This window comes from Bactrocera latifrons, unplaced genomic scaffold (assembly GCF_001853355.1).
Source record: "Bactrocera latifrons isolate USDA-ARS-PBARC rearing strain unplaced genomic scaffold, ASM185335v1 scaffold_44, whole genome shotgun sequence".
Classification (NCBI taxonomy): Eukaryota; Metazoa; Arthropoda; class Insecta; order Diptera; family Tephritidae; genus Bactrocera; species Bactrocera latifrons.
Window position 1 is genome coordinate 730,448 of NW_017537090.1, and position 26,313 is coordinate 756,760.

Below are 26,313 nucleotides of genomic sequence, written 5' to 3' on the forward strand. Positions count from 1 at the left end.
TATATATCGTTACCTAAAATTCAAAACAGCGTAACATCTAAAACAAATCGAAAATCGTTGTCTGATAAAATAACCAATTTATAACCATTTTATAACCGCAACTCAAATTTTGTTTCAATACTAGTGGTTTCTATTATATCGTTTTACCTTCGCCTGTAAACTTATGAAAAATGATATTACGTTATCTTGTATTTTATAAGCAGATGAAGATATATTAAATTTTTGTTGAAAAGTTTGAAATTTTTTTTTATAAAAACAAGCACAGTTTCAAATTTAAATCTATTATTTTCGCCATCATTCTTCGTTTTACGGATACAGTAAATTTTCCAAATATAAACGAAGTTAAATACTCTAAAATAAAATAAATTAATGAAACGTATCTGTTATTAATAATATATTCGAAGTTAATTCTAGATTTTGATTATTTGCATTCTCTAAAAACATTTCATCCCAAAACTATTTTTTACTACTTCGTAGTACTGAAAGTATAAATAATGTTGAATTGCATGAGAAGTTTGACTGTATCATGGCAAATAAACCAGTAAGACTATGGCCGTAGTTTCAAAAAAAATACTTAAATAATTTTTAGAAATTAAAAGAAATTAATATTTTCAAAACACATGTCTTCGCAAAACCAATTTAAGTATTATTTCGCTAAAAAAAAATTAACTATCGATTATATTAACGAAGTTTATCGATTTTTTGTACAAAAAACATTTACATTTCTCAGCGATATGGCAGCAACGCGCAACTGCCAGCGCTATGTCTGACATTCTGTGCAGTGCCTACCTGTCACCTTTGTTGACAAGAATATTTTGTAAAATTACAAAACCAGCGATAAGGTGAAAAGGTTATTAAGTGTGTTTTATATATAAATATATAACAGAAACGTGCGCCATTGTTAAAAGTATAAAGTCATTCAATTAAATTAGTGTTTTATTGGCTTAAACACCAAGAAGTTAGTTATGCGTTTGCTGTAAAATATCTGGGCGAAACATTTTGTTATTGCTTTTGGATTTTTTCTATCTGACAGTTTGTCTACGCCGCACATGTGTATGTGCTGTTTTCTCCTTTGCATTTTGTGCCTGCGTTTTGTTTTTGTTAAGCGCCATCCATGTGCTCTGCCGTTTTCGCTACCCCAAGAACAGCAGTCGAGTTTTGTTTTTGGCGGTGTTTTAACGTGTATGCAGAACATTTATTGTGGCTTTTGTGTTTATATATTATTATTTTTTGCTTGCTTTTTTGAATAAAATTGTGATTAAAAGACTCCAGAAATGTCAGTACAAGTGCTTAATAACTAAATTAATATTTCCAATGCCAAGCGTAGTGCTATAAATATTTAAATTCACTGAAATTTTTTTATTTTTACAAGTGAAATGTAAGTCCAAATAAAATAGTCTAGTCACGAAAAAGAAGCTTTTAATGACAAAAAGCTTTTAAGCTTCTGTGTTTAAAAATAAAACTGTCCATATGAAAAATTAAAACGAAATTATAATGAAAACAAAGTGCTAAACTAATAAAACTCGAAAAATGTGTTTTTAGTATTATGTTTTTATGACGTACGTGATTACAGTAGTTTCACAGATATATCAGTGCTTTAATGAAATTACTAGAAGCACCTTAGGTTGAATAACCTACCTCACGCTTGATTTGGTTTTTAAGCTCTGACACATTCTCTTCTCGTCGCTCCACAACCAGACAGACTACAAGGACTTCTGAACATACTCTTGCATTATTCGACTAAAATTGTCAATTTTGTGTGAGTTTTGTGGTTTCTTGGCCAATCTTGGCAACATTTTTTTATTGTGCCATCTAAAACTCATTTCAGTGTTATCAGATAATGCTATATGTGTTTTTCACAACGTCGAAAATGCATAAATCCTATTTATTCTGTTGCTACCGTTTTATTCTAAGAAATCTGCGATTTTTGCTCGTTTACCTGCTGGTTCCTTTTTTCTTTTCTTTATGCAAACAGTGTAAAGCTTCCTGTCTATTGTTACAGTTATTATACGTAGACACGTTTCGAATATCTATTGTTGCGGTTGGTTAAATTATTCATGTACCCTCATAAGTATTTGCATATTTTGAGAGTCAAATATCGCAAATAAATACATAAAATGAACGATTAATGCTTTATTTATTCTTTAGCTTATATAAATACTTGTGCTTGTTAGACATGTACATATGTATGTATTTCTTTAAAAAAATTAAATTTTAAAGAATGACACTTATCCCAATATAATAATGCTAAAAACATTAAAAATTGACACATTGATATTAAAATTCTGTGATTCAAAGTGTTAAATCTGAAAAAATATAAATGTTATAGTATGTAGCAATATTCAATTAATTTTGAAATATCTATTTGTAAAAAAACCAGAATTAAAACTTATCGTTTCATTGAAAATCTCGAAACATACATTTTTTCAACTTTAGCATTGAGTAATTTTTATTCCACGTATTATATCTGATGCGTGACAGTTTTACTATGTTATTTCTTCCAAGTTAAGATCGTGGAAAAGTCGACTTCAGAAAGTGATTTAGAATGTACGAATTCAATTTTATAAAATATATAATCGTCTCTCAGATGAGCTATGGTATCAAAAAAGTTGAAGAGAATTCTTCCGTTCACGCATTTGGAATTTGCTACTTTTGAGTCCAAAAAAAAAAAAAATATTCAAATGTCTTGAACTTTTACTTCAAATCTCACTTCTTTTTTCTTTGAGACTACAAATTATTCAACGTAAGATTCTAGACTATTCCTAAATTAGAAAAATTAAACATATGAATCACATTTGTTCTAAGTAGCGATGGCTCACTGTTTTAGAATTTGTTCATTGTTTAATATGCGCTCTCCAAAGCACGCTATTCTGTTGATTTTTGCTTTCCGTACTCAATTCTAGCTTCACTTTTTAAAACTTCCGTAAGTTCATCAAATGCGTTATCACACGCAGACTCCACTTTAAAAGCTCAAACACTTACATTAGGTATGTGTAAGTGTGGCTCAACTTAAGTATGTATATATACATACATATGTTGCATTTTGTGGTCTCCCACAATAAGGTTTACGTTGAGTGTCTTGTGTCTGTTCCGCTTATATGAATTTTATAGGTATCCCTATTCATTCAGTAGAATTAATCAGTGATGCTTTTCGTACCAGGTAATAGTAATCAAGTTTGGTGAGGTAGTCTTTTGTAAGGAGCTCTTAGTAAAGTCTACTTTCTCGTTCTTTCAAATTAGTGAGTATTCACTCTGACAGCAGAGTTTTGAATTTGAACTTGTGTATTAATTGCATCGGGCTAGTTTGTTGTTTGAATCTCCAAAGCTGATAAGCTTTCAAATAAGGACACTCTCAGACTGAGTTTGTTTTGAACTCCCTCTTTTCTCATAACAAATTGGGTTAATACCAGACGGATGGGGCTTCGCAGCGAGCTTTTTAAGCACTGGTAAACCATGGGAACGGACGTGTTTACAAGATCCCTCTTTGCTAGAGTAGATTATAAGATATCCATTGTATTATTTGCTTAATTTTGCTCTAGTTATAGGATTTGAACTAGTCATTCATGCGGCATGTACACTTGTGCTCACATTACTAAACCATTTCATGACAAAATCACGGTCTAGACTATAAAGTCATCGAAGTCGGTATATCGGTATTTGTATAACTTTATATAAAGAAGTTCCGTTATCTATATCGAAAGTGTTGCAACGTTTTCATAGAAATAAATAAAAGTTTAAATTGTTTCAAAGAAACATAAAAGGATCAAAGTTGTATGAAGTGATGAATCCAAGTTTAATGTCTTTGGGAATGATGGTAGACCCCATGACAGGAGACCATCACTCCTTAATTAAAGCCACGATATACAAAAAAACTGTGAAACAGATGGAGTAGGACCACATGTACAAGTTTAGGGCAAATGATTGGCATTATGTACAGAGACATGCTAGCAGAACATTTAAATGGAAATTACCCAGATGATTTACTACAACCTTGGTTTATCGATTTCGATAACAACGGTCAAAAGTACTGCTCCAGGGTGGTTAAAGACTGACTAGCAATGAATTAGAGCAAGTGTGCCGAGTGACCTGCTCAAAGCCAGGACTTTGAGAATGTATGGGGGGGTTGTGGCAAATCTTAAAGGACGAATGGATCAAATTACTCCAGACCCATGTAGCATACTGGAACGAACAATGAGCAAACGGTGCAGATAAGTGATTTTGCAAAAGGGTTCCCGACAAAAACACTTTTTTGTTGCAGGTGGCTAAATTGTATGAGCTCGAAAAATACTTGTAAAGGGGAAAGCAGATTTTCGTTTTTAGACTAAAATTCAACTGAAAAGATATGAATACAATACATTTAAAGTCAATTCCTTTGATTCTGTGATATTTTTTTTGTGCATTCTTAATAAAATTCAACTTTTATGAATATCAGAATTCTGTGCTTTTTCATTTTCAAAATTTTTTTTTATTTGAGTTTCAACATATGTATACAATTTATATTATAGTATTATTATAGTTTTTTAACTCTAAATTTATCTATAATATATTTACAAGTAACTCGAGGAAAATGGCGCGCGTTTTCTGAAAACCTTTAACAAAATATTTTTTTTTTATTTCATAAAAGTTTTCTATTTTCCCCCCAACTTTAAATAGAAAATGAGGCTGGTCAGCAGAAATTTCGATAAAGGCGCACAGGGTTCCGTCACACTAATAGCGGAAGAGCCCGAGGATATGTGGCACACATACAATCTGATTGCTGAGGGCGATCAAGTACGCAGCACAACCATACGAAAAGTGCAAAATGAGTCAGCGACAGGCTCCTCGACGAGTAATCGAGTACGCACCACACTAACAATTAGTGTTGAGTCCATAGACTTCGATACACAAGCATGCATGCTTCGCTTAAAGGGACGTAACATCGAAGAGAACCAATACGTCAAGATGGGCGCCTATCACACACTCGATCTGGAGTTGAATCGAAAATTCGAACTGCGCAAAGCCGAATGGGACACAATAGCGCTGGAACGCATTGAAATGGCCTGCGACCCCACACAATCATCTGACTTGGCGGCGGTTGTGATGCAAGAGGGTCTTGCCTATGTATGTTTGATTACCGCTAGCATGACATTGGTGCGCAGCAAAATCGAGGTGTCGATACCGCGCAAGCGCAAAGGTCACACGCAACAACACGAGAAGGGACTGGCAAAGTTTTACGAGAGCGTGATGCAAGGCATATTGAGACATGTGAATTTCGACGTAGTCAAGTGTGTACTGATCGCCTCGCCGGGTTTTGTGCGTGATCAGTTCTTCGAATATATGTTTCAGCAGGCGGTGAAAGGTGACATCAAACTACTGCTGGACAATAAGAGTAAGTTCATACTTGTACGCTCGTCGTCGGGCTTCAAGCAAGCCCTCAAGGAGGTGCTGCAAGATCCCAGCGTTATGGTAAAAATATCCGATACCAAAGCCGTTAGAGAAGTTAAAATACTGGAACAATTCTATAATATATTGCATTGTGAGCCCGCTCGTGCATTCTACGGCAAGAAGCATGTGTTGGAAGCCGCCAAAGCGATGGCGATAGAAACCCTACTCATATCGGATAATCTATTCCGCTGTCAAGATGTAAATCAACGAAAAGAATATGTAAATTTAGTTGAGTCCGTACGTGATGCGGGTGGCGAGGTGAAGATATTCTCCAGCATGCATATATCGGGAGAACAACTCGCCAATCTGACTGGCATAGCGGCCATTCTGCGCTTCCCCATGCCTGAACTTGACGACAGTGCTGACGATGATGATGACTCTGCTGACTCAGAATAATTTTCATGCGTAGCTTAAGTGCAGCTTTTAAGCATTATATGATACAAATTTAGTAGTTAATAGTAATTTAAAGCAAGAAAACATTTCGACAAATAATAAATTTTACTAATTAATGTATATAAGAATAATCCATTGGATAGTCAACAATATCGCTTAAGTTGTTCGTGTATAGTGAAGATTATTTTTTATTAAATTAAAAATGTATGGCTGTTTCACTGATGCGCCTACCGATTTGCTTACTATTTAAATAAAATAATAGCTTTGTTAGAAAACCCTTTAAAAACCAATGATCAAGGATACCTGCAACAAAGTGGGGGATGAAAAAGTCGTTTTCGGTATTGTCAGTATTGATACCGATAAAAAAATGCAGTCCATGTCATGAATATTGGTGTGAAGTGCGCGAAAGAAATTATATCAGTTTTGAGTGCCACGGAAACCGATTTTGTCGGTTTTTTTTTTAAATCAGAAACTACGCAGAAAGAGTAAATTAACATAATTCAACGTCTTTATTCCATATTTATCGCACCGTCAACTGAAAAGTCCCTTGTCTAAGGTGGAATGTTCAGTTTAGACGTCTTGAAAAAGCACTGAAGACGGTAAACGCACAAGAGGACTCCAAAGCTGTTGTTACCGACGAAAATATCAAAAAAATCCACAAAATAATTTCTAATCCGTAAAGTGAGGTTGTTCGTGATAGCAGGTATTCACGAATATTTCGCTTTTGACCAAAAACAGCGACAAGACGCTGGCAAAAATGCATGAATCGGGTTTTGAACCACTTCTTTATTCAACGAACTCTCCAGACCCAGCCCCCAGTGACTATTTCGTGTGTTCAGATCTCAAAAGAATACACGTTGGGAAAAAATTTTCGTAAAAATAGAGACGTGATCGCCGAAATTGAGGTCTCTTTTAAAGCTAAGGACAAATCGTACTACAAAAATGGTATCGAAAAGTTGAAGGCTCGCTTACTATGGTGAGCCGAGGTATGAAAATGCATATGTACAAGCTGGTACAAGTAAATACTGGCTAAATTTCACTTACGATTCCCCTTCCTACAGTAAAATAAAAGCTAAAATAGCGAAAATCATTGTAAACTTTCAGAGAATTGCTTTCAAATTTTAAAGTTATGCCTCATTAGTAAACACTTGGTTCAAATATTGGTCTTGTCTATTTTAGAAAACAGAAAATCCAATCAATCAGCAAATCTATCTGTTTGGGTTCCATAACACCCCTCAATATTGTTACCTATATCTGTATATGAGGTCTCTTCGATAAATTTCTCAAATTCGTCTTTAATATGAACTAATAAATCAGTCGCCTCTCCTCGTCCTCTCCCGACAAACAAAAACCAAACTCTATAAGTCACTCATAATTCCCGTCCTGCTATATGGTGCAGAGGCTTGGACGATGTCAACAACTGCTGAGTCGACGTTGCGAGTTTTCGAGACAAAGCGAAAGATTTATGGTCCTTTGCGCGTTGGCCACGGCGAATATCGGAACGATGAGCTGTACGAGATATACGACGACATTGAGATAGTTCAGCGAATTAAAAGACAGCGGCTACGCTGGCTAGGTCATGTTGTCCGGATGGACTAAAACACTCCAGCTGTGAAAGTATTCGACGCAGTACCCGCCGGGGGAAGCAGAGGAAGAGCAAGACCTCCACTCCGTTATAAGGACCAAGTGGAGAAGGACCTGTCTTCACTTGGAATATCTAATTGGCGCCATGTAGGGAAAAGAAGAAACGACTGGCGCGCGGGTGTTAACTCGGCTATAATCGCGTAAGCGGTGACTACGCCAATCAAGAAGAAGAAGAAGAATAAATCAGTCGATAATGATTTTGATTATAAACCGAAACTATGCTCTCCATTTAAACTTTTAAAAAGCTGAACATAAAAATTGGTGTAGTCTCACCAAAAAAATATTCTAGATTTATCATTTTGACCCATGCTATTTCTGGTTTTGAAAAAAATTAGGATGGCGAACCGATTTCAATTCCGAGTAAATGTCTGTCTGTGCAATATATAACATAACTGAGTAAAAAATAAAAAAATAGATATCGTAAAGAAAATTGGTATAGGGGTTCCCTGGCGGAAAAGAGAGAACGCGGTCGTAGATGGGCGTAATCGGATCACTGTCATTCCCATAAAACGCCACTAAATGAAAACCTATGAAGTGTCATAAATATACACTAATTTAAGATATAGAACTACACTTTGGCACCGGGGATCGCATTAGTAAGGCCCACCTGTGGACTAAAAAGTTTGAAAAAATGGTCGTTGCCTCGCCATTTAAAAGGTTTAATGTACGAGATATGTACCGATAAAACCGTTAAAGCTAAAACAAACAAATTCGTTCAGAATAAATTCCTTGAAAATGAATGAAATTGGATAATAACCACACCAACTCCCCATATAAGGATATTGTTAACTACTAAAAGTGCGATAAATCAATAAATAAATACGCCAGAGGCAGTTTTACCCCCGAGATGGTATGAGAGGTCTTTACAGGAGCCGAGATGACAATTGGTCAATGGGCGTCCACTTTTAGACAAAATCACATATCTCGGTACCTGTTCAATCGATTTCAACCAAATATGGTATATGACATTCAACTGATATTCTTATCTTACAGTACGAAAACGAACTACAACCATGCCTATTTCTCATATAACACAATATAAAATTCCAATGTGATTATTTCACTTCTCAGTATAATTGATTTGTTATAAATATGACGACTTTGTCTTTGCACGAATATAAAGGGTGATCCAATTTGATGTCCCCTACATTTATCTCTCTCAAATGTTGGCCACGGCTACGATCTGATGGTCCATTCGTTGAGTCCAATTTTCCATTATTCGTTATAATATTTCACTGGTAACTATTTTGTTCTAAAGCCTGAATCGAAGCACATAGACTTCGTGATATTACACGATCTTGGTGGCCAATCTACCAGCGCAAAATTATTTGATCGCCGAAGTGTTCTCTTAATAAATCCAATGATTCATGCGATATGTGTGAAGTGGCGCCGTTTTGTTTAATCCAAATGTCGCCGATATCACGAACTTCAATTTCAGTCAATTCGAATAGTCGGTTATAATGGCGCGATAATGGTCTTCATCGACGGTTACGTTCTCTCCGATATCATTTTTGAAGAAATATGTATCGACGGATCAATCCACCGGCTCACAAATCACACCAAACCGTTGTTTTTTCTGGATGAAATGGTAGCTCATGACTCTCTTCAGGTTGCTGTTCATCTCAAATGCAGTAATTTTTCTTTTTTACGTACCCATTGAGTCAGAGATGGGCCTCATCACTGAACAAAATTTGGATTGAAAACTTCGAATCTTCTTGGAACTTTTCAAGAGCTAACAGAGCAAAGCGATGCCGCTTGGGAAGGTCGGGTGGCTTCAGTTCTTGCCCAATCCGTATTTTAAATTTAAGATCTTGAGTTAAAATGCGCCAAGTCGTTTCATAAGTCAGTAAATTGATATCAGCCGTAGATGCGTGCTGGATATGGTCTATTCGGTCGAATATTATCCAATAATAAATTCTGGATCTCAATATGGGTGATGGTGTTGCGAATAGTATACTCAGTAGGTCGATTATGTTGACCATAAGTCGCAAGTCTTTTCATGATGAAATACCCAAAAAATACTCAACAAAAATAACATGACAGCTTGACACGACTCACGCATGATCTGTCAAAAAGGGGCTACTTGGAGCACTCGTTTTACTATGTTTCTGAAAATCATAAATATCTCCAAAAATTAGTTATTAGTTCGAAGGAAACTTAAAAATTGCTGGACAACATCAAGACCCATTCGCCAAATTTATATTTAACAACTTTTCTTTTTTAATTTTGACGAAAAATGTATGGGATATATTTATTTTCAACGTAGATTTGGGAATTAAGGGTTACTTATGTATATGTATATATTATATGAATATTATTGCGAATGTGAACAATTATATACCTTTGCAAATACACCCCTGCATATAAAAAGTTAATTATTTACATTGAAATAAATAGGCTTTATGAACATGCTGAACATAATATTCGTAAGCCTACACCAACACATATTGTACATACATGCATATATGCATGTACATACATACATACATATGTATGTATATGCTCAACAGTTTGTTCTATGCAGTTTAGAGCTTTATAAAAGCTTTATTGTCGTGCAGTTTTTATGCGCAATCACTCTCAGAACAAATGTCTCTCTACCGTTTTCTCTCTTTACTCGATTGTAGTTATTTTTGGTCATTATATTTTTCATATTTGTTCTTTACTTATTTGTTTGCAATTTACTACCACTTTGGTCAAATAGAAATATACAAAAACTTATATTTTGCACTAACATACCTTGTACGAGTATAAATACATTTGATGCTCGACACTCCTTATTCGGCTCGAGTCGGGTGCAACGCGCATGGAGTTCTCGAGTTATCTCGACTGCGCAGCGCACTCAAAGTCAAAGGTTGTTGAACTGTGTCACAACATGGAGGCGAGTTTCAATGCCATGGCGGCTTTTAGCACACACATTTACAGATACTCGAGCGTATAAACGTGTGCATACGTGCACATGCATGCGAATGCACTAATAAACGCATGCAGCTTTGCAATTTTGTGCATAGAATTCGGTTTTGCCCGTCGCATAGACACTTTCCGAGTCCCTGGTGGTGGTGTATTGTTGTTGCTACTGCTGTGTGGATGCGGCGGTGCGCTGGATCGGAATGAAGTACTTGTGGCCTAGCACAAAAGCGCTAAAACCCATAACACATACGAGTGCATACATATGCATGTGTGTATGTGATGTGCTTGCATTCAATTTTTTTGTTTGTATATACAAGCTTTATATACTTACATATATGTGTACATAAGTGCATTGTTAAGTGGGCTTTGTAGTGCAGAGTGCGTATTTTTTTATTTATATGTACGCGTAAAATTGCATACAAACTTATTATGTCTTGCACTTTCCTCGAAGTCTCGTTTTGGGATCAAATTGTGTTGATAAAATTATACATACATATGCGTTTAAGGGTTGGTACTAATGCTCAAAAAATAAAAAATAAGGCATATTATGATTAGATTAATTGTGCTAATTAAAAATAGTTTTAACTCAAATAAAGTTTTTTTTTTTATATATTTAATCGTCATTGAATTGCAAAGTATTTTTATGCGAACAGGGCAGGTTGATATATTAAGGGAATTTATGAATGATTTTTCTGCAAGTATTTTAACTTAATTCTGGGTCCGTTTTTTCTAAAATTCAGCTGTTCGTTTTGTACTTCTCTAGGTAGTCGATATAGACCGCACCTTGGTAATACCAGACTGATAGGAAAGCCTTCTCCTTTGGAGTGGATCCGCCAAATGAAGGGTACTGTTTCGACTGTTGCTTGGAGTATTCGTCTGCACCAGTGGATCCATGTTTGGTTGATGCCCAGGAAGCGGCACACAAATACGGATTTAATAGCATTAAATACTGTTTTAAAATGACTACATTCATTGAGCGAGATGAGAGGAGTGAGCAAACTGGACGCCGCACCTCAGCTTTCTCAGTATTACGTATTAATAATATAATAACAAGTCCGTTCTTCTCGAATGTAACTTTATTAATAATTGCAATTTCCAATCCTTACAGCTAGGAAGTTAACATAATGTATGTTAGCTTAAAACTGCAAATGTTTATTGTTGTTGTTATTACTGTTTAAGGAAAGAGAGAATTTAGTTTAAGAAAGATCAATTAGCAAGTATGGAAATTATGAAATGAGAAAAAGAGATATGAGAGGATATGTAAGACAGGTAAAGAAAGAATGAAGAGAGAAGTGTATGTTGGAGTATTGGTATATGACTATATGATCCATGATTCTCAAGGAAATGTTTACTGTCTCAGCTATATAATTCACCTTCAATTAGGGGGTCTGCCTATTTTGAGAGGTCGAATTTTTTTTCCATATTCTGTGTGACAATATACTGCACAGATTACATGGCTCTTGATAGATTTGGTTGGTTTGTTTAACAATAGGTAACCCAAGGTAAGTCTTGTCATATCTAAAATTTACTGATCCAAACGAGGCTAGATATATATGTAGCTCGAGTTGCCGCTAAGATAGAGAGTGAGCCTTGCGCAGCTTCGTTCTGGATACTGTAGAAGGTTAAACTCCTGCTTATCCAGAACCGACACCAACATATCAAATATACATACAGATGTCCAGCATGCAATGAGTCCCTGGATGACTCTAACCACCTCTTTGCATGCTCAGCTAACTTTACACATCTGACACCCCACTCTCTACCGTTGGATGACCTCGATGACAACTTATCACCCTAACGGAAACTAGACAATCGTTAAAACATCAGTCTTGTTATATAGATTTATGCTCTTCGAATTTTCTGAAAGAACCTTTTATTGTCTACAAATATTTACGTTCCAGTGGTACGGATCCGAAACCACTTAATCAATAGTCACGGTTAGGACTAAAGCATAGAAAAGTCTTATCCTTTTAAAATCGTGCTGTTTTTGGGGTCCCGCTTATTATGAAACTTAGGCGTTTTGATATCAACCTCAATATTATGATGTTACTTTATTTAAAGAGCTTCAGGTTGTCATTACTCAAGAAGCAAGGAATGAAAGTACCTTTGGCCAGGTCCTTTATTTTAGGCCGTTTGTTTACTCTAAATTATGTCCCACGTCTGGGACCAACTATTCATATAAACAGGCAGAGTTGTAAGTGTAATCGAAATAGTACTTATGTAGGTATGCTTTGTTGTCTGCTACAGGCGAGTTCAAACCCATCTGCTGGTCATAATAATAGTAATGATAATAATTAAAACAATTTTATGTCACAGCGTGCATTGCCAACACCCAACAACAAAAATATTGCGAACTCTATTAAGTGCAATGAGAGAGGCCAGACTCAATGCTGCTCGGTGCTCTCTAGAATGCAATATAAACAACAACAACCACACTTGCATAAATACACGCACTAGCGTATACGTGTAAATCGCAAATTACTTAACGCTACATACATAAATAAATAAATAAGAACGAAGCGCTTTTATGCTTTTACATTCACTCTCTCCAGCGCGCTCGCATTGCCATTGACAACGGCAATGATAGGCGGCGAGTGTGAGGAACTTTAGTGAAGTTGCGTACTGCAGCACATGCACGAGAAGGTAGGTATAAGCGTACAGGAAACTTTTCGCGGGCAAGAACTTCCAAATCAACTTTGGAGTGCTGAGCCGCTTTCGCTTAATTATGTATACACCGTAAAAGTTTGGAGCGCAAGCATGCAGTCAAAGGACGACAAAGGGGAAGGATGTTCGGAAAAGCATTCAAAGTTTAATATGTACGCGTATATTTGTGCATATTATATACTAAATCCATATATGTACTTAATAAGTATATAATTGTGAGAGCGCCGTACTATGAAGCGTAGTAGGCGCAGTGGCGGTCGCGTTGTCTCGAGGATGTGCCAAGCAAGGCAAAAAGCATAGCAGCAAGTGCGGAAAAGCGCACTTGAAAGCGGCCAGTCGACACGCCAAGGGGTTGGTGCGGTGGTGCGGTGGTGCAGCGAACATTGCATGGGATTCTAATTTTAAAGCTGCAGCTAAAAAGCAGAAGAAATTACACAGCCAGTAAACAAAGAACTCCGGACATGATCGGTTGATCGCGGTGATGGCACAGACGTTTCGTTTTCGCAACCGTTGCACTCACTTACTGGCCATACACTTATTGTGGACTGAGAGTTAAGGTGTGTGTGTTGTTGTTGTTCGGTTGTAATTTTGTTTTAAGAAAAATTCAAAAATGAAAGAAACTGTGGTTAATTAGAGCGTGTTATTGAATAAGTAATACATAAGCGGAGTGTATATATAAATATCTGTATATAATGTATGTTTATATGCATGTAATTATGGAAACGGCTAGCGCGACAGCATTAAGACAAGCGCTGCAATTCTTCTAGTGCATTTTGGAAATTCGTATTTCGGCTAGTTCGACGTAAATTTTGGCAAGTCCATGGAACGCCACTCAGAAAATTGTTAGCGTAAAATATGTAAAGTGCGCTACAATAAAGCAAACAACGCGTATTTTAATCTTGTTACCTATTTTTACATATCTACATACATGTTTATGTACATTTGTATGTATGTGCATAGCTTGTAGTGGCAGCGTTTTGTGCGATTTCAGTAGTTTTAGCATTTAAACTTGACCTTAAACTTGTTCGGCGAGTTCTTGCACGCAGCCAATGCCAGTGCTAGAGCCTAGTGTTGGCGTTAGCGACCTGCCTCTGTACGCCTCTACAACTCCAAACCATCCTATTGTTGTAGCGCCTGCATATCCGACTCCACAGCCGGCAGCGCATTCAATAGATTGCGTGTATATTTATAGCTTGCCAAAAATAAAGTAAATTACAACAAAATCAAATACAAACAACTTTTCCTCAATAACGCCGCTGTATTTTGCAGTTCTTTTATGTTTTGCCTGTGGAAGTGCTTTTTTTCAGTTACTGGAAGTTTCTAGCCAAACCAGTGCCAAATGTATTAAGTTTCTATTGGTTTTGTAATGTATACCAAACTTAACGTGACTGTGTAATACATATTATATATACATGTTTATAAGTGTGTCGGTTTGTGCGCTCGGTTGGCATAAGCAGTGCATTGTATTTATAGGCGTATATGTGCTTGTTGTCCCGCAGAGCTTTAACTGCATACATGCACCGTTGCAGCAATTCGCCGGTGCTAACTTGTGCATGAGCAACTGAAATTCTATAAGTGCAAAGCTCAGTGGCTAAAGCTCGCTTCACATCAATGACACCGGTCAATGTATGCTCTGCATTCTCAAGCTTTTTATATTTATACAGTGCTGTGCAGTAAAATAGCAAAATGACTTGTGTTAATAGAGTTTGTGTGATGAACATTTTATAGAATATATAATGTGATGTTATTTAAATTATTAGCATGTTGAGCTAAGTCGATTTAGCCATGTTCGTCTCTATGTACGCGAACTAAACTCTCAGTTTTTGAGATATCGATCCGAAAATATTAAACACTTCCTTTTTTCCCAAAAAGACCTTTCATGATTTTAGAAACTTCGGTATAGGAGAACTATAACATATAGCTGTCATACAAATAGACCGTTCAAAATTAAGTTTTTGTACGGAAAACTTTTTGATTGAAAAGACATCTTCACGAAATTTGTCATTGAGACATCGCTACAGTCTTCAATATTTAGACCACTAAAGCTGCAGCTGAAGCCTGTATGTTCTTTTTTTTTTGAGAAGAGTACGCCAATTAAAATGAAGATTTAATGAGAAATAATACAAAGCCAAAGCATATCCAAACCAAATTGAAATTTATGTTGATAAATCGTCTTTTGAATGGTTTCGTATTTCTCACAGAGATAGCCAGCATCTACGTAGGCAGCGAAAGAGCAGTCAAGGCTGTAACCTCGTATCGTGTTGCCAGAAGCGAGCAATTTCACTTCTACTGGGCTCCAGGCTTCAAATATAATACATCGAATGTAATGAAAGAATGAACGAGTTTGCCAAGAATGGTGTACGGCTAACATCCGAAAACTTGATCAACATTAGGAAAGCCCATATATTTTCTATGCTACAGCTATGATCTGGAAAGAAGCATGGTAAAGAAAATCAATAGCCGATGGAACCAGCTACCTGATTGCAAAACTGTAAAAGTTCTGTGCAAAACGGTAGATCGGAAGTACACAAAATTTCCATTTGCTCTCGATGGAAAAGACTATACGAACTAACTGATCACTGTCTGGTGGCCACATGCGGCCGCAGGAGGGGGCTGACAGAACGAGAAGACTGTAGGAAATGCATAGAGCGGCGCACCAGGAAATAATAGAGCATCTCTTGTGCACTTGTCCCACATTGGCAAAACTACGCTGTAAGCATCTGGGGTCCCCACAGTATGGTACACTGGAGGAGCTCTGTTAAAATTCAAGTCAAGCCAGGCATCCTAGAGAATAACTACTCCCCTTGGACCTATTAACTCAACTCTAAAGACCAAAAGTGGTCTATGCGCGGCTTATATGCCTACCAGATTAACCTAACCTAACTTAACCAGCAACAATTTCTTGTATTCTTTATAAAGCTTAATAAGCATAGCGATATATTTGCTTTTCTATTTTTCATTTTTAAATTATTATTAATCGGGGTTCTGTTAAAGATTTTGGATTATTATAAATACTTTTTTATTTAGACTGTGGTTTTGTACCCTTTTCTATTATGAGGTAATTCCTTCTTTCTCAAATATTTTTGTTTTTTACAATTTGTTGTAGCGAATTTTAAGATATTATATTTCCGTTCCCACGACAGTCGGGAGTCTACGAAAACCGGAACGAACCCGGATTTTTATCCGGCCAAGGATTGTCAACTCGGCGGAATTCTGCCGTTACAACAACAACATATTATATTTTTGTTTTTTCATTAAATAGCTAACCGATTCATTAACATTTATTTTATATTATCCTTCAACTACAATTAAAAAGATTGATTGATATTTTATTTTTAATATTCAATATTTAAACAAAGAATACATAATTTATATCAACTTTAAATAAAATACGAAAAGCTTTGCAAAAGCTTACTTCTGTATAATTGCACATCACTATACACCACAACACTTACCACCAAACGCACACAACAAGTGCTTCATTAGGAGAGTTCTACTCTTTAGAACTTCACAATTTGAAGTTCTCATTTTTTATTTTGCACTTTTTTGCTCAACATAAACTTCACCAAACTTGTTTGCTTGCTATTGCAGCTGCCACATTGACAAGTCATCGTCGTCATCGGCGCCGTCGTTCGCAGCATAAACTTCAAGGTGAACGACAACAAAAACACCAAAAGCGCACTTGAAGAGCAGAGGCAAAGGACGAAGAACGTCAACGCACTCCGGCGCACCAAACAGTCGCTCCTTGATGGTGGTCTACGGCAGCATATGTTGCAGAAACGACAACAAAGCATAAACAGGCGAAGGCGAAGAAGAAGCTGGGGATTTGAATGAAAGAAAGAGTTGTGGCAATTGTATGCGAATCAAGGGTCGTGCAACAGCGAAACAAAAACAATATACCTATTTAAAGACTCAAATATACGATTGCATACGATTACATAAAGACTAACAACAATAACAAGAGCAATCAGCGCAGACGATGGCTAAGACACGAATAAAAACAACACCGACGCGCTTGCAGAAGGATGCGTTAATGGCATCAGCCGGCACCGTCACTGCCGCCGCAGCCATAACAAAGCCAGTGCTAACGACGTACCAGACTGCTGCACCGACAGATGATGTCAAGGTAATGCGTTGATGCGATGTTTGGGTGTGGGGGAGTATAACTTCATTTTCATTTCAATGCTTGGAAGAGTGTGTAGAGGATTCAATTGTTGTTGTGATTTTAATGAAATGGGGTGTGATTTGGTTGATAGATTCGATATAATTAGCATATTTTATTCATATTTGGGAAATATTTATATGGGACGACAGCGCAATACATATTTATATTACATATACATACATATTTTATAGGCGCCTATTGTATAGTGTGGTATAAAATGCCCGATGTTATACTGAAATTGTTAGGATTTTTTGTTATCTGATATGCGATGACTTGATACTGTGATATCATGCGATTATTGAAATTATTATGATGTGATTTTATATGATGCGAACACTAATGTTCTATAATAATGATAAAAGTTATGTTGCAAATATTTTGCTTTAGAAGATATAACGTGGTGTGATGTGAGTATATATGATTAATGATGTGATGTCACGATTTAAGTATACCTAAAATGTCTTTTTTCGTCAAACTGTATATAAAGGTACTAGTTTTTGAAATATCGATCCGAAGGTTTGTACTTTGGGACCACTATAGCATATGGTTGGCATACAAACTGAACGATTGAAATCAAGTGCTTCTATTGAAACATTTTTTATTTGTCGAGCTATATTCATTAAATTTGGCATGGATTATTGCCTAATGCAACGCCAATTGGAGATTCCAAGTGTAGCCAGGTCCTTCGGTGTTATGACTGTCAACAGCGACGTCGGGGCCAAGTCGCGATTGCGACGACTGTTTGTTTGATGACAGGAAATATTTCGTCTTGCGCTTGTTCTCTATCAGACCCATTTGCTTCGCATCTTTGTCCAACCTGGAGGAAGCAGAACTAATGGCCACGGTGATACTCCTGTAGAAGATTGTACTTTCTCTATTCAGATCTGCAACTCGGATTATTTTCTCCAGCAGTAGATTGTAGAAATCGCATGGTGGGAAATCGCCATGTCTGAGGCGGATGGAGCCATATGTAGCCATGTTCCCGCAAGTGAGGAAAGTTCTCTCAGCGCCATTCACTTGGGAGGGGCCAGAAACGATTCTTTTGCATATAGTTCAAGCTACTCGCGACTTCCGGTCTTAGGCCAAGTATCCTCTGTTTGAAGGCTAGCTAAAGAGGGAAGACGAATCATCCCTCCCCAGGGTTGTGCGCTGGGTTTGGGCTTCGACACGTTAAAAGCGCTCTCAATGAAAAAAAAAAAATCATTACTGATGGTCTTTTAAGACCGCGTCAAGTGAAAATGACCAAGCCCGGAGTTACTGTCAGGAAGATTTTACTAAGTGTTTGGTGAGAATGGTAGGAAATTCTCAAGCATGACCTATTCCTCTACGTCCAAACTCTTAATATGAATTTTTACTGTTAGCAATCGGATCCTCTGAAGAAAGCAAATGCCCAAAAGCGGTAAACTTTGGCAAATAAGTCAGGTTTCGTGTTCCATCAGGAAAACGCCATGCCATACATATCGATAGTGACTTGGTTGGGATGTGCGTAGTATACAAGGTAAATAGCTGTTTTCGATTCACCAAAATTTAAAGTGTGCCGAATCGAACACACAAATGAAGCTAAATCACTCTCTGCAACTATTTTAATTATAAAGAACCCCTTGTTTGGTTTGGATTTTGGGGCAACATTTTTTCGATAAAGTTATAATGGTTATCTGTCGGTTGAAAACAGGGTACAATTTTTTGACCAATCACATATAGCGTCTGGAGAGAAGCAGAAGTATTTTATGAAAAATGGTATGGATAAAATTGATAAGGTTTTTACTATATTTGATAATAATAGTTTTCATGTGTGAAGCTACAAGATTTTTACAAATTTTGTTTTAGAAAATCATACAAATCTTTTACATCTGTTTGGTCGAGATTCGAATGACTTTACAATTGCCTTACTTTAGTATTTTTGCTTAAAAATTTTACTTTAAATCTAATCGTATTGTATTTTTCATAGAAACGCCTACGTAACTCAGCGGTCCTGTCCAAGCCAATGCAAAGCGCTACCTCGACGATCATTGTTGCAGCACCGAAACGTACAAATTCCATTTCATCTATCGCCTCATCAATTTCGCAGATCAGCGATGCACACTCCGACACCGAATCACCTCCACCACCCTCCGTGGCATCCACCACAACAACAAAATCAACAAAGTCTCTACTCATTGCAAACACAACCTCACAAGCGCCGCGCACACTCAACAGTTTGCTGTGCAAACCCGCGCCCACACCCGCAGCGCCGCGCAATCGCAAAGTATTTATGATTACCGAAAAGTCCGATGAACCGCACGGTGGCGAAACGTCCAGTGCAGCGACGGCTGGAGTGACGCCCGGACAGAAACGGAAGATGTACTTGATTATGGAGGAGAACAGTTGCGCCGAGGCTGGCGAGGAGGATGAAGGTGACGATGCTTTAACAAAAGATGCACATAAGTATTTAAAACGAGAAAATGGTCTGATTATAGGTGCGGGCGGTTCGAAAAAGTTAACGCTCTTTGCGGACAAAGCGGACAGCGGTACGCTGACGGAGAAGTTCGAAAAGATACTGCCGGAAATACTGAATCGCATACAGGCCAAAGACACAGGTGGAGGCGGCGCCGGACCAGTATTGGCGGCACTTACGGCGACGTCAGCGCCGCCACCTACGGTGACCTCGAAACTGCTGAACGGCAGCACTAATCTGAATGTCATTAAGTCTGAGCCAATACCGCACCAACAACAGCAGCAGTCGCATTTTCAACTCAAACAAGAGCACAACAACAAAACGCCGACCGAAGCGAACAATGAAAGACTACCAATTACACTGCCACCAAAAAAGAATCGTACAAAAATCATTACAACTCACCTACAAAATTCAGCCTACAATGGCGCTCATTTCACTGACAACGCGAATAGCGTTTGGGGCAATTACAACAGCGGTAGCAGCGGCAGCAACAACAATAATAATAACAGCAATCACAAGATTGGCGCACAGTGTCATATTAAGCAGATCTCTGCCGCGACGCCGGTCATTGTGTCGGCAGTTACGATGAATGCACGCCACAACAACAGCAGCAACAATAACAGTCATGCTAATAACACGACAAGTGAGATCAAACGCTTTGCGCCCAAACAGAGCAACAACATTAGCACAACAAACAACACGAATATTAGATACGCGAGCAATTGTAACGGTCAAGCCGTCACATCTATGGCCCAAGTGGAATTGGTGCCGCAGAAGAACATTAACCTCTCCACCGATTTCCACTTCCTCATCAAAATGCTGCCGAAGCTGGAGAGCATACCCGAGCCACATAAGAACAATGTGAAGAATTGCATCGAGAAGATAATCACACAAAACGCGAACATATTTGCCAAACAGTAGCAGACGTACTATTGTATTACGAAAAATCGGATCGGAGTCGATTTCGATTCGAGTATTGCTGCATTTCATCAAGTGAACATTTTCATCTAGTTAGTCAATAGTATTTACTTATAAGCAAAGTAAAAGAATATTTTTTTCTTATTTTTGCTAAACCTTTGCAATTAATTTTATGTAAGCCAGCGCACTTTTCCAAAAGTCATCGCCTTTTTTACAAACGAATGTCGGGCATTCGCAAAAATTTCGTAGTTTTCGTAAAGCCATAGTTCGTAAGACTTTTGCATAAGTATTTGAAGTGTATTTTAATTAAGTTTTGCATATCAAATGCTGTTATACACACCTACATATTTTTAGACAAGTGCATTTTCATATACACTCATACAAACGCGTATGTGTGTGTTTTACGCTTTTTTCAAAGACATAGACTGACGGCGGTAAGGCTGCAAATTATATTTAGCTATATACTTCAAGTGAATTTAATACGAAAATAAAAAAAAACAATGTATTACATACATATATACATATTGTGAAATACATATAACTCGAAATTAAATTTCTCGAAAAACATACAAATATACATGTATGAGTATTTTAATAACTGTAAGTGAATGAATCATTCTATTTTCTTAATTGGTAACTTAAATACATACATACGAATAAATTACAGCAAAAATCTGACACATTGCGTATTATTTTGTGGTGCGAATGCATTCAATGTTAGTGTCTAACTCAAAGTTAGGGTATTGATGTACGGGTTGAGGTTGTAATATCCGCAAATCAAATTATAAACCTACAAATATATGTACATATATACCTATATTACATATATTTTATTAATGACTAGAAATAATATAATATGGTCCAAGTAGAGGTACTTTTTTTCGATAGCCTTTTTTCGACAGATCAAGCGTGAGCCATGTCAAGCGGTCATATTACTTCTGTTCTGTATTGTTTGGCATTTCATTTTAAAGAGACTTACGCCTGAAGAACGTTTACAAATCGTTCAACTTTATTACGAAAATTCACTTTCTGTAAAGACTGTATTTCGCGCTCTTCGCTCAACTTATGGTGAACTTAACACAGTACAACAGCTAATCTGGGGGTGAGAAATTCCAAGTCAGGGTGGTACTAGGTCAGTATAGTAAAACCCTCAAAGGGTTTGGCGTTCGTATGTGTCAGTTTTTTTTATGACCTTTTCAATATTTTCCTTATTTCCCATGGTTTTCCATCTTAACAAATTAATTTTTTCCAATCAGGCGTACTAAATGGTCCAGATATACGAAAGCTGATTAAAAGCGACGTATTCAACAATATTTTGATTGATGCTGAATTGAATGCATGGCAGGCAATCAAAGAAGTAATAAAAGGCTTGTTGGGAAAGCATCGTTCTAACAACTACGATGTTTCTGTCGCAAGGATGTTAAGAGCATGCTCGGAAATTGGGGTTTGTTTTTTTTTTTTTGCTTAAGCGAAAAAACATCAAGATATGGAAAAAATTTAAAAGTTCAAAAAAAAAAAAATGACACATACGAACGCCGAACCCTTTGAGGGTTTTACTATACTGACCTAGTACCATCACCCTGACTTGGAATTTCTCACCCCCCAGACAATAATCCCAAAAATGTTCCACAGTGTAATCAGCGTACTGAGCGTACTATTCACAACACTATTACCCATCTTGTGGACTAGCATTCATTATTGAATAATAATCATATTGGAAATATAGCAGCCGTAGCTGAGAGTGTACACGAAGACCGTAGAGAGTCGATTCGGCGCCGTTCGCAGAAACTCGGACTAACGTACGAAACGACTTGGAGCATTTTACGTCCAGATCTTAAATTGAAAGCGTACAAAACAAACAGCTTGTGGTGAATTTTTGCACGACGCTCGACCTTTCTATTCGCACTATGGGCTCTTGACAAGTACCAAGAAGATTCGACGTTGTGGAGCCAAAGCGATGAGGCCCCATTCTAGCTCAATGGGTACAACAAAATTGCCGCATTTGGGACGAAGAGCTGAAGAGATTCAAGTACAGTTATATCAACCACAAAGAACAACAGTTTGTTAGTTTTTGGGCCGATGGAATCATCGGTTCATATCATTCAACGACGGCTGTTCTCGCGCCATGATAACCGTTTATGCTTGAAATCTTGCTATCTCGGCTACGTTTCATTTCAACAAGGCGGCGCCACATCCCGTTTTTGCATCTATCAATGGATTTATTGAAAGAACACTTCGGTGGGAAGATAATTGCTCGTTTTGGGCCGGTTGAGACCGGACCAAGTTCATGTGATATCACATCGTTAGTCTATTTCTTGTAAGGATATAAGGTCTTAAGACTATTCCTGCTTCGATTCAGGCCTTGGACCCTGTCATTCGCCAGGTACCAGTCGAAATGCTCGAAGGAGTCATCGTAGCCGCAAAAAATAAACGCCAAATAATATTCTTTCGAATGATAATAAGCATTCCCCATTAAATTTGAAGTTTCTGTGTTTTTTCTTAAAAAAAAATAGTGAATCTCAAAATGTACGCCATATAATAATATTGACAAACTACTTGAGGGATTAGGCCAGTCTTTTCTTAAAAATGTTATTAAAGTGGTATACTAGTGCTCAATACGCTGTAGTCTCGAAGCGTTCAAGGCAGTGGACTTCAAGACTTCATGTCACAATTTAAAAAACTTAACCCTTTTATATATACTCGCGAAAAATATACGAAAACTTAAACACGTAGGAAGTCTTATGTAGATTAAGATATCGCATCTTTATTTGGTTTCAAATAGCATGAGTTCTTAGAATTATAATCGATTGGAGTTTCCCTCTTACAAAAGCAATTCAAAAATTAAGCCCTGTAGTCGCAATTTTGTACCAAAAAAAAAAAAAATAATAATAATAAAATAAAAATATTTCTTACTGAGATGACACTTGATTCCTTTTATCCCTTTTCATGTTCACACAGTATTTTACGATATTCCTATCTTTATCGTCTGATCGCATCGTACATTGGCATTCTTCTTTTGCGGTCCTTTGTACCACCTAACAAGTAAGGAAGGACTAAGTTCGGGTTTAATCGAACATTTTATACTCTTGCAACCTGCGAGGACCAAAAGAAGGGAAACTTCTTTTCGAGTTTCAATATAGATCGCAATAGGTTCCTGTGTTCACATACTTATTTGGTATCTGGGGGCTTGAATAATTTTGTTGCGGAGTGGATAATTTTGGGTTATAAGGTGACTCAACTCAATGGCACTATTTGTGCAAAGTTTTCTCCGCATGCGACATGGTTTAAACCGGCGCTCATCGTCCAAATTTGACAGTGGCACCAATAAAATTTTTTTGTATTATCTCGGCTGTAAAATTTTACTTCCCTGAGGAGTGGGCGTGGTTGTCTTTCGTGGATTCTTTCATACTGTCGCAAGGGGTGCTGAAATGATTCGTCCCTTGCAAATTTGAGCTAAAACAGTGCGATAAATCAGTAACCAATTTCTTATATTACCCCGATAAAAAAGTGATTTATCTGTTTTCCGAAGTTAGACACCAAAATCGATTTTTTTTGGTTTCGACTTTCAAAACTGAACTTATTGCAAACTTTAAAAAAAGAATAAGGAATAGATTTCGCGCCATTCGTGCCAAATAATCATTCGTGTTTAGTATACGATCGTCTTACTGAAGTACATAAAGTGCATTCGGCGATTTTTACGATGAGTGAAATTATTTTTCTGGTGCCGAAAGGGTTAGTATGTTGGAAAAGGCTTTCGGTGATAATTATTTGTCGAAAGTTCGCTGACGACGAACCATCCGTTATGGCCATCAAAAACAACTGATGAACAACACGTCTATAAAATCAAGGAATTGGTGCTTGAGAATTTACGATCGGCTGAATAACGTGGCAAAGGTGAGTCGAAGCCGAAGTAATCCAAGTCACAAATCTAGGTTATGTTGATGTTGATGTTTTCTTCGATTATGCACTCCGAATTCCTTTCGTCCGGCTCAACTATCAACAAAAAATACCATTTACGTGTTATGTCTCGTTTGAGCGAAGATATTCTTGGTTTTTGCACCGCGATAATACGCCGTCGCATACTGCATTGACTCGATTTGGTTCGCCATATTCGATTGATTTAGCTCCGTGCAACTTCTGGCAAACTCAAACAACCGTGGAAATCGGTAATTGACTTTAACAACTGTTTCAAAGATTGGAAAAAAACATTATCACAAGTGTATTGGCGCCAAGAGCGATTATTTTGAGAGGGACGGCATAGATTTTGAAAAATAAGATAAGAATTTTAAAATATGAACAAAGTCTTACTATTTGCTCATAGTAGTATGTGTACCGATCGATCAAGCGCATATGACTGATGCTATAAGGGATAATAGTTGGATCTTCAAAAAATAATAAAATTAACAAAATATATATATTTTTACTTTTTCTGGCTAAATCTCTAAGAACAATTGCATTACATTTACTGTGGAGTATTACTTAGATGAAATTGCGCTACTAAAACAACCGTTGTAACTGCTTCCGAAATTTCATATTGCTTAGTGTGATTCAATCAACATACCCTAAAACTGCCCCACCTGCTGTAGGCCCCATGTACCGCTTCACAAAAGTAAAAAACTCGCATTATGTTGCATAATAATTTCCAAAGAACTTTTATTCAGTTGAAAGCATTATTATTATTATTCTTTTCTGTATTTCTTTTATTAATTTTTGTTCTTCATTCTGTTTTTGTTTTTTTGTTTATATTTTATATTAATTTTTTCCATTAGTACGTCTAATTAATTATAATATTTAAGAGTAAATGTAAACAAAATATTATTTTAGTATATATATATWTACTATATATGTAAGTATGTACGTGTTGACTAGTAAATATGCCATATTTTTACATTTCTAAGAAGCAATTGAAATTTATGCACTTGAGTAGCATCAAAGGAAAAACAAAAACAATGCGCCTAATTTTTTCCACATTCAATTCTAAATGAAAAGTAGTTGAAATAAAATTTACAAGTAGAGTTTACTAGTAATTACGCACATCTACTACCGAAATAGTTGTAAATTTATGTAATTATTTTATGTTCTTGTTTTTGTTTTCGTATTTGCATTGATTAGTTCGAACTTGGAATTATACTTGTAAGATGTGTGTGTATGTAGTAAGTAGTTTAGTTAATTAGTAAATACATATAAATACAGAGACTCACATATTTGCTTTGCTGTTGTTGTTTTTTTTATTAAATTTTCAGCTTTTTCTATTTTACTTTTTACACTTGCATATATTTCATTTAAATATTTTATTTGCTTTGCAGCAAAAATTGCATTTTATTATTTTTAGTTAATTAATTACATTTTGTTTGTAATTCTAAGTACTTTTGAAATAATTTACAAATATTTACATTTTAATTAGCCGCACAATTAGTGTCGTCGATTGTTTGCCAAATTGCGGTTTCCAATTGGAAATGCGTTTCCTTTACTTGTCTGATTTTTTTATTTAATTAAATAAATTTGTTGTTGTATAATACAATTCTGTGCAAATGCTTGGGTGTGTATGTACATTTATTTGAATGAAAAAATTATTATTATATTATTTTGTATATGTATATGTTTGTGTATATATTTATGTGAATACTTGTTTCAATACATTTTAGCAATACTTTTTTAATTTTATTTTTTGAATAACAAGTTACTTCAAATATGCATTCAAAACTATTTAAAGTACAAAAATTAAAATGTATAAGTTTTTTATAATATATTTTAGCATTAGTTA

The 26,313-nt window shown here is 36.5% G+C and overlaps 2 protein-coding genes across 7 annotated transcripts; both read left to right on the forward strand.

Annotated features, from left to right (window-relative positions):
* Nucleotides 1-771: 771 nt before the first annotated feature.
* On the forward strand, nt 772-6,040 carry LOC108972949 (protein pelota). Of its 4 annotated transcripts, none has more exons than XM_018939907.1 (2): nt 772-850; nt 4,654-6,040. In XM_018939907.1, the coding sequence occupies exon 2, from the start codon at nt 4,657-4,659 to the stop codon at nt 5,818-5,820; it is 1,164 nt and encodes a 387-aa protein (XP_018795452.1). In that variant the 5' UTR covers nt 772-850; nt 4,654-4,656; the 3' UTR covers nt 5,821-6,040. The 4 variants fall into 4 exon arrangements, with proteins under 4 accessions (XP_018795452.1, XP_018795451.1, XP_018795454.1 ...); XM_018939906.1 differs by having other exon boundaries at nt 782-842; XM_018939909.1 differs by having other exon boundaries at nt 834-858.
* A 7,268-nt stretch (nt 6,041-13,308) lies between these two features.
* On the forward strand, nt 13,309-21,067 carry LOC108972948 (probable serine/threonine-protein kinase tsuA). 3 transcript variants are annotated; one of them, XM_018939904.1, is made up of 4 exons: nt 13,309-13,589; nt 16,624-17,158; nt 19,146-19,590; nt 19,654-21,067. In XM_018939904.1, the coding sequence occupies exons 2-4, from the start codon at nt 17,012-17,014 to the stop codon at nt 20,550-20,552; spliced, it is 1,491 nt and encodes a 496-aa protein (XP_018795449.1). In that variant the 5' UTR covers nt 13,309-13,589; nt 16,624-17,011; the 3' UTR covers nt 20,553-21,067. The 3 variants fall into 3 exon arrangements, with proteins under 3 accessions (XP_018795449.1, XP_018795448.1, XP_018795450.1); XM_018939903.1 differs by having other exon boundaries at nt 19,146-21,067; XM_018939905.1 differs by lacking the exon at nt 16,624-17,158 and having other exon boundaries at nt 19,146-21,067.
* Nucleotides 21,068-26,313: the final 5,246 nt, after the last annotated feature.

Bases quoted from the DNA above. Each gene is read 5' to 3' on its own strand.
- LOC108972949 (XM_018939907.1), top strand. From the start codon at position 4,657: ATGAGGCTGGTCAGCAGAAATTTCGATAAAGGCGCACAGGGTTCCGTC.
- LOC108972948 (XM_018939903.1), top strand. From the start codon at position 17,012: ATGGCTAAGACACGAATAAAAACAACACCGACGCGCTTGCAGAAGGAT. The intron at 17,159-19,145 runs GTAATGCGTTGA...TATTTTTCATAG, and splicing joins CACCGACAGATGATGTCAAG to AAACGCCTACGTAACTCAGC.